Genomic DNA, 11,957 nt, shown 5'->3' on the forward strand with positions numbered 1-11,957 from the left:
GAACTGAAATATTTACTTTGCTCACCCACGACCTTTATAATAATATCTTTATATCTTTACTATTTCTAACATCTGGTAGTATGGTGAACGTTTGTGTTGCTCTAAAGATGAGATCTGGTCGAGTTCGAAACGCGTCAGTGTAGTGTGTGGTGGTGGTGATAGATGTGTTTGATGATTTGTGCGTATTCCGACAGTGTGCAGGTGGAGGAACTGCATGAACACACATTTCATGCATAAACGTAGCTATTATAAAGTCACGGGTGAGCAAAGCAATTGATTCAGTTCATTGATATTATGAACCTCCGCAAAGTATAGGATTGCCGTTGGGGCCGAAAAGTACTCGTACTGCTAAATGTATTCCTTATTTCTGTTCCTTGTAAAGGTTGCCTGGAAGAGATCGCTCTGAAGCGATAAGGCCGCCTATTGCTTACCTTAGAAAATCTCTATGTATATACTTGTGTTCTCTGTACTGTTTACTGTTTTTTGGTGTGCAATAAAGAGTTATTGTATTGTATTGTATTGTACTCGAGTGGAGACCGCGGATCGGCAAGCGCAGCGTAGGACGTCCACCAACGAGATGGACGGATGATTTGGTTAAAGCCGTGGGTCCACGGTGGGGGCCGCTGCCAACCGAAGCAACTGGAGGTTATGGTTGGAGCCCTCTGTCCAACAGTGAACGTCCTACTGCTGAGATGATCATGATGATGATGATGATTTTCATAACGTCTTCTCACTAAATTGACCACTTCTCACTGTGACCAGAGACCAATTCGAACAATGAACCACTTTCTAAATTGTCAATATCTTATAATGACAGTGTACTAAGTTACAATTTCTTTAGACCAATGTCATGTCATTGATCGGTTGACATTGGTTACATACTCTGAGAATATAAATCCTATTTCAGGTTCATCTCTATCTGTTCATAATTTTATTCCGCATATTGCTAAATTTTACATTTCAGAATACTTTTGCGTTATACTGATAGGCTGCATGACCTATTGCTTCTTAGACCACCTGTGTTTTAGTTTTTTTAGACTAAATGATACTATTCCATACATCTGGTTTTCAGTAGGAAATCAGTACATATAGGTATTCATGCTCCTACTAGTAGGAGAATTAGTATAATATTGTGTTCGTGCTCCTACCAGTAGGAGACTGTAGTAGGAGCACGAATTTGCATCTGTTTCGAGCAATCCAAGCTATACCAGATAGAGGGCGCTCGTGCCTAAAATACCATGCGCCACATTACAAAATCGAAGATTACACAAGAAAGTGTTTTTTTTTTGTGGAATGTCTTATTTTGGGCATCTGGTATAGTGGGAATTTTAATGAATAAGTAATGTAGTATTTTGAAAATGTGATATTTTAGGCACGAGCGAGGGAAAATCGCTGCGTGGCTATAGCTACCGTCCTGCACAAAGGGAAAAATTCTCCGACCCGTGGTCCAACTGCTATCTGGTTGCACCACGGGAACCTAAACTTACCCAGGATGGTTCAATTCTCAGACTACTTTTTTTTCTGCAACTTATTGCTGCGACCGTGGTACAACTGAAGGGCTATTGTCCAACGGGCATATGAACAATTGCTATGTTGAACCATTTGCACCATGGGGATGTAAAATTACCTTGGGTCATGTGTATCAGAATAGGTACTATCATTACTGCATTTTTATAAAATTAAAAGTCTCATGAAACCCAACAACTATGTAGTTTATTCTGAATACAGTGAAACCAACAGTCCGAACCCCGATTCCACAGAGTTCAAGTGGTAGTTCAACTAGTTAAACTAATTGGACCCACCCAGTAGGACCATGGATAAACATACTTTCCAGAATTGGACTACTGATTTTGCTTCTCCGTGGTGCAACCGGTTGACGATGAGTAAACTTGCTTCCCCGTGGTGCAACCAGTTGGACATAGTAGTTGGACCACGGTCGGGAGGAAAAAAAAGTTCATAAGATTAGTTCCTAAACCGCAATCGGTTCGCATCAAGAAGGAATTTTGCTCATACGCGTGTAGGGTGAGCACTGAAAGACTCCGGTCGTCGTCAAGCAGCTAATCATCAATTGAGTAAATAGGTAAGTATCTCTTGTAAGTATAAATATATTCAGATGTAATCTCGGTATTTCTTGCAATTTGTGGGAATTCTTGAACGAATTTCTACCACTTGGTTGAAATACTGGGCATACCGTTCAAAACGAGATCCGATTTGCTTTGGAGTCAGAATGTTCTTTATTTATCGTAGAAACATGTAGATGCCTACATGTAGCCTGTTCTCATTATTCATACTAAATACAAATAATATATAGGAAGTAAAGTTCTGAATTTACCGTCGAAAACTCCAAAACAAATTCCTTCGGATCTAACAAAAATGTACTTGGAATGATTCAAGCGTAATCTAATCGCTAATATAACGCAAGCGTAATACTTGCAACATTTTTATAGTATTAACTTGCATCCAGCAGCAACACGCTTGAACGCATTCAGGTCTTCCTCGAGCAGCTAGCACAATAAAGCTCTACACCTGGAAATTCACAACTATATCTAAGAATTTTTATTATCTGGCACACCCACGACACAAAACGACAATTGAAAACATGGAGACTGTACTAGCTCCCCAGAGGTCCTCGCTTACTACCGTACGATGCCCACCAGCACCGTCGTAAAGCGTTAGGTCTGCCTTTTAAGGACACAGCAGTACCTGTCTTGAAAATTACACGGAAATTCTAAAGCTTATAAGGAAAAAGACCCTCTAGATATATATAAACAACCAGACCACGATAATGATGATGGTGATGATGATGATAGTATTATCCACGTATAAATAAAGATTCAAAATATGAAACGTCGTTTCCAGCAGGATTCTACATACCGATAGCTTCAACGAGGCTGTTTCCTTTCCAGCCTACTATGTACCACTACACATGAACTGTTTTACGCATCAGGGTAGTTGACACACTTATACAGCATTACGGCCTTCCGTTCTTCAGCTTTCCAAAATGACCATTTCTGTACCTCTTATACATACAATACAAAGAATTATCGCAACCTTCAACTCAAAAGATAACTGCAATCAAGACTGGTAGGTAGAATAAAACACGGAAAGATTTCGTCTCCAATATTCGAGAAATAGGAGTAACACTCGCATGTATGCATGATTATCAAAGTATGTATGTCACAAGAGCATCATATGTGGTTACCAACTTGAGCACAATATCATACTCGACAATCTCCAAGTCCAAAGCCAAAAATCACATAAGATTAGATTTCTGGGACTCTAACACGATTCATCTAATTCTATATCGTCGCATATGAAACACTCATATTATCTAGATATTTGAACATTTTAAGGGCAAAAGTACAGTTGATACAAATATTCGTGACCCGAAAAAAAATATATGAATATTTTGTAGTAGCTTACGCCGAAAGCCTTCCGAAAGCCTAGAAAAGTGATGCAATAATTTTTCACTAGTTGGCGCTGTCTATTTGCATGTGTGCGTGAGCTCCTAGTGTCCGTATAAGGCTGTACCTGACACCTAAATTTGAGCCCTGAAATCTCAGAATTGGCACACTATTTCCGTTCGACTGTAGTCTCAAAAAATCGGCAATTCTAAATTGTTTTCGCAAATAATAACTCAACTATTAGTATTCTACGGATATTCTAAAATTACAAAAAAACATCACGAAAATTCGACAGTCTGATTTTTAACGCCATCTGACGAGACTTTTACCATGAGCTAACGTGAGCAGCCGCCTAAATTCTAAATTGAATAAAGATATTTTGACTGAATTTATACGCGATGTTGGTTTCAGGTTTTGCGATACCGAGGAAGTTTTAAATATTGATCAATTCGTGTTTACTGTAGCTATTTTACAACTTCACTAGCTTTATCCCGCGGCTACGCCCTGGAAATAAATAAAAATACAAAAGAAGGAATAGGAAGAATCTTCAGGAGTGTATAAAAAATCCTTTTTAGTTCTCCTCTAGACGCGTTTACCAGCGACTGGCCAGCAGGGTTACTACGAAACTCGAAACTCGAAGTTCGTGTCGTGCGGTCCCTCTGACACTTATACTATTTAATACGAGAGCGAGAGGGACGGTAAGATACGAACTTCGAATTTCGAGTTTCGTAGTAGCCCTGCAGACATAAGTGCCGACAGGGCGAGTTGGAAATCCAGGGGAGAAACCTTTGCCGATCAGTGGGACATTTCAGGCTATTAAAAAACCGGCCAAGAGCGTGTCGGACACGCCCGAAATAGGGTTCTGTAGCCATTACGAAAAAATTAAGTAATATTTTTGTAAGGATTTCGTATTTTGTACATACAGAATATTTAAAGTTTAGGTATATGTTATACCTTGGCTGCTATTTACTCCTAAACTACTAATAATTCTCAAGCAAACTTAGCCATTATAGTTTTCCTTGTAAGTTTGATATACTTACTACCATCCTGAATTTTTTCAAATTTTTCCACCCATCGGTTTAGATTTTAGAGAGGGGGGACGCTCGATTTTAATGAAGATTTGCAATTTAAAGTTGAATATTTCGCAAAAACAAATCACTGAATCGAAAAATCGCTTAGCGAACCCCTTATGGTTGGATGAGAAAAAAATCACCCCCACTTTACGTCTATGGGACAGTAAAAAAAATTTTTTTTCAATTTTTTTATTGTACTATTTTGTCGGCAATCGGCATAGTTTACATATATACTCGTGCAAAATTACAGCTTTCTAGCATTGATAGTCCCTGAGCAAAGCCGGGGACGGACAGACAGACAGATAGACAGTCAGACAGACAGACATGGCGAAACTATAAGGGTTCCGTTTTTGCCATTTTGGCTACGGAACCCTAAAAATGCTCCTCTATGAGTAATGGATGCGCATTCTCTATCCTATCAATCAATATATCGTGTTTCCAATACATCGACAGATGGCTGAGTTTATCGATAGAAACCATCTGATCCGGCCTAGTAACTTTTCGGACAAATAAAAAAAATACAATTAAATTGAATGAGTTCAGTTGCAAAGTCATGAAACTCATGAATGATGAAATATCAAATGGTTAAATGACAAACAAATTCAAGGTTCAAACCGAAGCGGAGGTCTATGGGGACGGCCTATGTCCAACAGTGGATGTCCTACGCCTGATATGATGGTGAATACGGAACCCGACACGCGCTTGGCCAGTTCTCACACGTAGGTTAAACTTAGTTCACTCAGTTGACTGTCTGACCTAAAGCCAGCGTAGGGCTCACACTACGCTCCCAAGATGCAAGCGATTCTTATATCTAACTAATTGACGTTAAAGGACATAGTTGTTTAAACTCAAAGATAGACTACGATTTTCAGTGTGCGTTCTCGGTTATCTAGTAAGTTTATCAGTGTCTTATCATTCGTTGTAGTAGTAGGTACGTCGGTACGTCAGTTAAGTTATTGAGGCGATGTGATAAAATATTATTGTCATCAATCAATATTAAAAAAAAGAAAACCAGTTCCATAGTTTGAAAAAGTGCGTGAAAAAGTGGTTGCTGACAGACATTTAATTAAAGATTTTAACGGATGACTAAGTGAAAAATGCGATCACTAAAGTGATGATTAATGAGTGAAAAGTGTTTGGTAGTTAAGTGACAAGCTGAGTGATTAAAAATGATGCCGTTGAGTAAAATAGCACACCGGACGCTGTTCATTATGAGCAGAACAGTTTATATGACCTGTAAGTTATTATTGAACTAGGCTTTGCCTGCGGCTCCGCACGCGCACGCGTAAACTATATTAGACCTCCTATATCAGAACTCTAATGGGAATTTCCGAAAATTACATCGTGGATTTCATCGACGTTTGCATAAGCCCACACCAAATGTCATGTCTCTAATTTTGTGTTTCCAAATTGAAATTTTAAGATTTTATCCCGATCTGGTAAGAATATAGAGATAAAAATAGCCTATGTGTTATTCCAGACGTTGAGCTATCTAAATACCAAATTTCATCCAAATCCGTCGAGTAACAAACGTACACATAAAAACACACAAACTTTCGCATTGATAATATTGATAGGATTGTATAGTTATTAAAATAATACTCGTGTGACTAAGGGCTAATTAGTACTGAACAGATTGCAATCCTTGGAAACATGGAAGGACGATTATCCGAGCGTTTCAACCGCCTCATTTTTAGGGTTCCGTAGCCAAAATGGCAAAAACGGAACCCTTATAGTTTCGCCATGTCTGTCTGTGCATCCGCGGCTTTGCTCAGGGACTATCAATGCTAGAAAGCTGTAATTTTTCACAAATATATATGTAAACTATGCCGACAAAATGGTACAATAAAAAATTAAAAAAAAAATTTTTTTAGACTACCTCTCATAGACGTAAAGTGGGGGTTTTTTTTTTTCTCATCCAACCTTGTAGTGTGGGGTATCGTTGGATAGGTATTTTAAAATCATCAGCCGGGTTGTCAAAACGAGTTTTCGATTCAGATATTTGTTTGCAAAATATTCAACTTTAAAGTACAAATTTTCATTAAAATCGACCCCCCCCCTCCCCCTCTAAAATCTAAACCGGTGGGTGGAATAAGTTGAAAAAATTCAGGATGGTAGTAATTATATCAAACTTACAAGGAAAAGTGTAAAGGTTAAGTTTTCTTGAGAATTATTAGTAGTTAAAGAATAAATAGCAGCCTAAGTTATAAAATATTCCGTACAAAATACGAAATCCTTAGAAAAATATTACTTCATTTTTTTCCCTTAGACTACGGAACCCTATTTCGGGCGTCTCGACACGCTCTTGGCCGGTTTTTCTGATCAAATTTTACAAATTGGCTGTAGATTTTGACGTCGTTTTCGATTATTTCGTCCCATCCGACGAATAAAGTCACTTCTGCAAAATTGTTACTTTTCACTAGGGGCATTTGAATTTTCGCTTAGTTTAATTTGATTATAGCTTTGTAAGTAATAGGAATTCGTCAATGCAATTAAGTATAGTTTTTACTAGAGTTGTCAGGATTACTTTTTAGTAGCAATCTTTTTTAAATGTTAAGGCTTTCAAGGAATTCTGGGTCTTAAAGTAATATGTAACTGTTTTCGTGGGAACGCACAGCCAAAAATTCGGTGTTAAGAGAATATAGAACTATCTTTGTCGGAGTTTGACTTTGTGAACCGAGGTCTATAGGCATATGAAACTTTATTCCTCGGATATTTTGATAATTTTTTCAACAACATGTGACTATCTATCTATCTATCTTCTACGCCGTTAGCAATAGAGTCATGTTCAGATATTTTTTATCAAATTTTTGCTCACATGTTTATGAACTCGACTGTACGTGATTATTCGCAATGACGAAATAAATAATAATTAATGCTTATTACAAACGACATTGCCCATTAGGTACTCACAATATGACACTTGTTCCTTGTGCTTGTTTGTTATGATCGCACATGAAAATTATATAAAAAGTTTTAAAAGTAATGTATTTCATCATCATCGTGATCATCACATCCGCAGGATGTCCACTCTTGGACATAGGCCTCCCCAATAGCCCTCTAGTTGCATCCACCGCGAACCCGCCGCTTTAACTAGGTCATCCTTCCATCTCGTTGGAACTTTTCGGCCCCAACAGCCATACGTTCTCCATCCTATATGGCCTGCCTATTACCACGACTTCAACGAGCTAATTTGTTTGGCCATGTCGATAATGGTGACCCTTGTTCTTCTACATATCTCCTCATTTCTAATTCGATCTCGTAGAGAAATCCCGAGCATAGCTCTCTCCATAGCTCGCTGAGCAACTCTGAGCCTATTTATAAGGGCTATAGTGAAGCACCACGTCTCCGATCCATATGTACTGTCATCACTGGCAACACACATTGGTTTAAAAAGACTTTCGTCTTAAGGCACTGAGGAATTTTGAACGAAAAAACATTGCTGAGTTTTCCAAACGGTGCCCATCTGTGTTGAATTCGACGATTGGTCAATCTTCTCGAAGTTGAACTTACCTAATTTGACGGTTTTTCCTATGTATACATATGCGTCAACAACTTCAAGAACCGAATTCTCAACCAAAATAGGAGTAGGCACCTGTTCTTGACACTCGATTGAGGTTTTCGAGTAGCGTACTGAGTTCTTCCATCGACTTTGCCATAACCACGATATCGTCGGCAAACCGAAGGTGAGTGATGTATTCGCCGATGAGATGCCTAGTCCTTTCCATTCCAGAAGCTTGAAGGCGTCTTCGAAAGCGGCAGTAAACAGTTTCAGAGATATGACATCTACGTATCTTACGCCTGTTTTCAAAGGAATCGCATTCGAATTCTGTTCGTGTACTCGGACCGACATAGTGGCGTTGTTATACAAACACTTTAACACTTCGATATACCAATAGTCAACGGTATCGCTGGAGAAACTGGTGCTCACGTTTCGACCGAATTAAAGGCTTTCTCGTAATCCACAAACGCTAGACATAGTGGCAAGTTATACTCTTCGGTATTCTGTATGACTTGCCGCAGCGTATGTATGCGGTCTACGGTACTATAAGCCTTTTTGGAACCCGGCTTGTTCAGGTGGCTGGAAGTCATCGAGCCTGCGTTCGAGACGATACTCGCGACATAATTAGAGTTAGAGTAACCGTTTCGGTATCAGAAATTTCATTTATAGGCGTCAGTTCCTTTGTAGGCGATGGTTCCAATATTGGCGATGTGCCTACAGAAAGTGACGGTTGAACGGCGACACTACTTTCTTTACCTAGATTTTACATCGCATCACGCTCTAGATCAATAGCTCGCCTTTTTTCCCCTCTGTGTATTTGTATTTTTATTTTATGTGCAATAAAGAGTTTACATACATTCAAACATGATTCCGTACTGTGTGATGTTTCTACATTTGCAGAAGATATGACTGGGCATTAGTTTATTATATTATCCTCGTAAAACGTACACCGACCAGATCGGCGGCATATTGAAGAGAGGCTATATAGGTTAGAAGTACCCAAAAGCGTCGAGCATGTATGAGGAGTGATGAATGTGAATGAAGCGAGAGAACTATGTCAGAATAGAAGCGTATGGCGCTCTATTGTCTTTCCTACCATACAGGGAATAAAGCGTACGTATATGTATGTATGTATGATATTTTATTCCAAAAATAAATAGAAAATAAAATTTGAGACGTAAACGGTGTTAACTTAAATGAGTTCCGTAGAAGAAGGTGACATATGCACAAGTGAACTCGACAACGCGTGTCTGTTCCGGCGTAAATGGTTACAAGTGCTCTTACAACTCTGAAACTCTATCTAGTTTCCATCGATTAATGGTACATAACTATATATATCGTGCTTATTAAAACTTTTTCTGATCGCGAAATGTATATAAAACTTTTATTGCTAAGATCATAATACGTTACGCATATTTTTTTTCCGGTTTATATTGATTTACTATAAATAAAGTTCTAAGAGGTAATATGCTACCTTTTACTCCGGAATCTAACGGCAGTAGCACTTAAAACGTAAAAACATAAAAACACACTCACTATTATTTTTAAATAGAGAAATAGCTAATTACGTCTTTCTGAACCATGATGACTATCCTCTGTTGGACCATTTGTAATTAAATCATTAATTTCACTTGTACTTCGTTGATTCGTTGGTCTAGTGCCAAGTTTATAAGTCGTCTCCAGCGACGATTCGTTTTATTAGGAGTTAAATTCAAGCCCCACAAAACTAACATAAAATTATAAAGAAACCCACACCAAAGAAAACGTGCCAAAATAACAGTAATATAAGCGTGTCATCTCCCGCGAAGACCGGTGACGACTGACGATAGAACCCGCACGCGCCCCTCCGCGGGGCGAGGCGACCGGCGTGTAAAGTTCTATCGAGATGTATAACTTTCTACGTCGAGCTCATATCACATGGAACTTTTTTAGGGGTTGAATCTCAAAAAGTACTTGGATTTGAGAAATAATTGATATACAGAAATGAAGCTGGAGAATAGCTTAATAAAACAAACAATAAAATCAATTTAGTCATTTATTATCATATAACCTTTTTTCGTCGCATGGGACGATTTGTTATAGTTCCTGTATTTCTACCAGATAACTAAAAAACTGTAGGGTATAGCCATTCAGCCATTTTCACAGAAAAGTGTCAAGAAAATGAGACAGTTAAAAGGCTCTAATAATCGCCCGGAAACGCTTAGGTATATTTTATAAGTATAAAAACACTCCTTGACCGTTATTTGTTTTACCTTTTTCCTTCATCTCTGAAGTACCTACCAAGTCATTATCAGGGTCAGGCCGTTGAAGCGAAATTACGTAATTTTACTAAGTTCCCATGAGGATTCCCAAATTAAGTATATTGCGGTCTCTAGGGGTTTCTCCTTCACGCACCTTGCCAATATCCCGTTATTATTAGTTATAGGAGTTCCTATTTTTAACCCCCGACGCAAGAAGAGGGGTGTTATATAAGTTTGACCGCTAATATGTGTGTCTGTCTGTCTGTGGTACCGTAGCTCTTAAACGGGTGGACCGATTTGAATGCGGCTTGTTTTGTTTGAAAGCAAAGTTTTCAACGATGGTTTCTTAGACGTGTTTCACCAAAATCGGTTTAGCCTTTTTTGAGATATTGAACTTTGAAGTGACAAAGTCGGGGGTTTTTCAACCTTTTGTTGGTTACGTTATTTATTAACTGCAGAATAAACTTTTGTAAAGGTTAGCGACATAATAAAATCGTCCACATAACGGATTCATTGGGAAATGGGAAAATGTCGAGATAAATATATAGATGCACATTGGATGTACTCGAAAGGCCTAAGGGCGTTTGCGTGAAACTCGAATGTGCAGAATTAATATTCAGCTTCATTATTTATTCTCTTTGCTTTTGAACATGTAAATTTGTGATTTCACAAATCAATTTATTACGTTTTAGAATTTATATTTCTAACTTGAAAAACAGGAGGGGTTGATATTTTTTCATGTATTTATTTTAGTGTCGTATTTTTCATTTACTTTGTAATTTTTTTGATGTTCCTGTGAAAGTGGTAGCTTAATCATGTATAGGTGTGGTCTCTTACCATCAGGAGACCCACTTGCTCGTTTGCCATCCAGTCGAATAAAAAAAATAACACATCTAATCAAACTTTGTTTTTGAGAGATGTTTGAAATTTAAATGTAATAATAAAATCGAGTTCGATATTTTTACAAGTTTTTATTTACTTAGTTTCACCTGTCCCGTTGTCTGTCTGTCTGTCTGTCTGTCTGTAATCAAATCTTGCAAGTTAAATTCGAGCAACGTACAATAGTTCGATTGACTTGAAATTTGGTATACTTATGTAATTTGCTAGACAATACATTAATCTGGTAGTGACACTGTAGTAGTCTGGCCAGGATCGTCTTCACAGGACGGAACTCGTCAACGGTTAATGGCATCGAATTGAAATTTGGTATGCAAATGTAGTTTGGGTAACAATATACAAAAATACAATGCAACAAGCTTGTATTAAAATTAAATTTTACCAAAGCTTATTTTTAAACTGAAGTTTAATTTTTATGCCGGTCATAATTTCCGATTTCTGAACGAATTATAGAGGGGCTTATGATATGTAACTCTCATTCGAGCAGTAATAAGTCGTGCAGGTCGAAAGTATTTGTTTAGTAGATAAATGTTTCAATAATAGCGCTTTACCTGTAATTAACCACAACGTTACCGTTAATTCCAGGTTGTTGCGGGTGTTGCTCGGCCCTCCGGCCGCGCTACAAGCGTTTGGTGGACAACATCTTCCCCGCATCTCCGCAGGATGGACTGGTCAAGTCCAACATGGAGAAGCTCACTTTCTACTCGCTCTCCAGCCCGGAGAAGCTGGATAGGATTGGAGAATACCTGTTCCAGAAGGCGAGCGGGATATCTATAGGAGGAGACATGGTAAGTGGAAATAAGAAATAGACCCTTCGAATACGAGGGCGACACTGAAAGTT

At 38.3% G+C, this 11,957-nt stretch overlaps 1 protein-coding gene across 1 annotated transcript in view; it reads left to right on the forward strand.

The window, feature by feature from the left end:
• The first annotated feature begins 5,342 nt into the window (after nucleotides 1-5,342).
• Nucleotides 5,343-11,957, forward strand: part of LOC141427146 (protein EFR3 homolog cmp44E-like) — an 8,018-nt gene continuing 1,403 nt past the window's right edge. The window contains exons 1-2 of the mRNA XM_074086379.1: nucleotides 5,343-5,713; nucleotides 11,702-11,904. Of these exons, the coding sequence (XP_073942480.1) occupies nucleotides 5,647-5,713; nucleotides 11,702-11,904 (270 nt within the window). The 5' untranslated portion in view covers nucleotides 5,343-5,646. The remainder of the gene's footprint in view (nucleotides 5,714-11,701; nucleotides 11,905-11,957) is intronic.

This window comes from Choristoneura fumiferana, chromosome 4 (assembly GCF_025370935.1).
Source record: "Choristoneura fumiferana chromosome 4, NRCan_CFum_1, whole genome shotgun sequence".
NCBI classification, from domain to species: Eukaryota; Metazoa; Arthropoda; class Insecta; order Lepidoptera; family Tortricidae; genus Choristoneura; species Choristoneura fumiferana.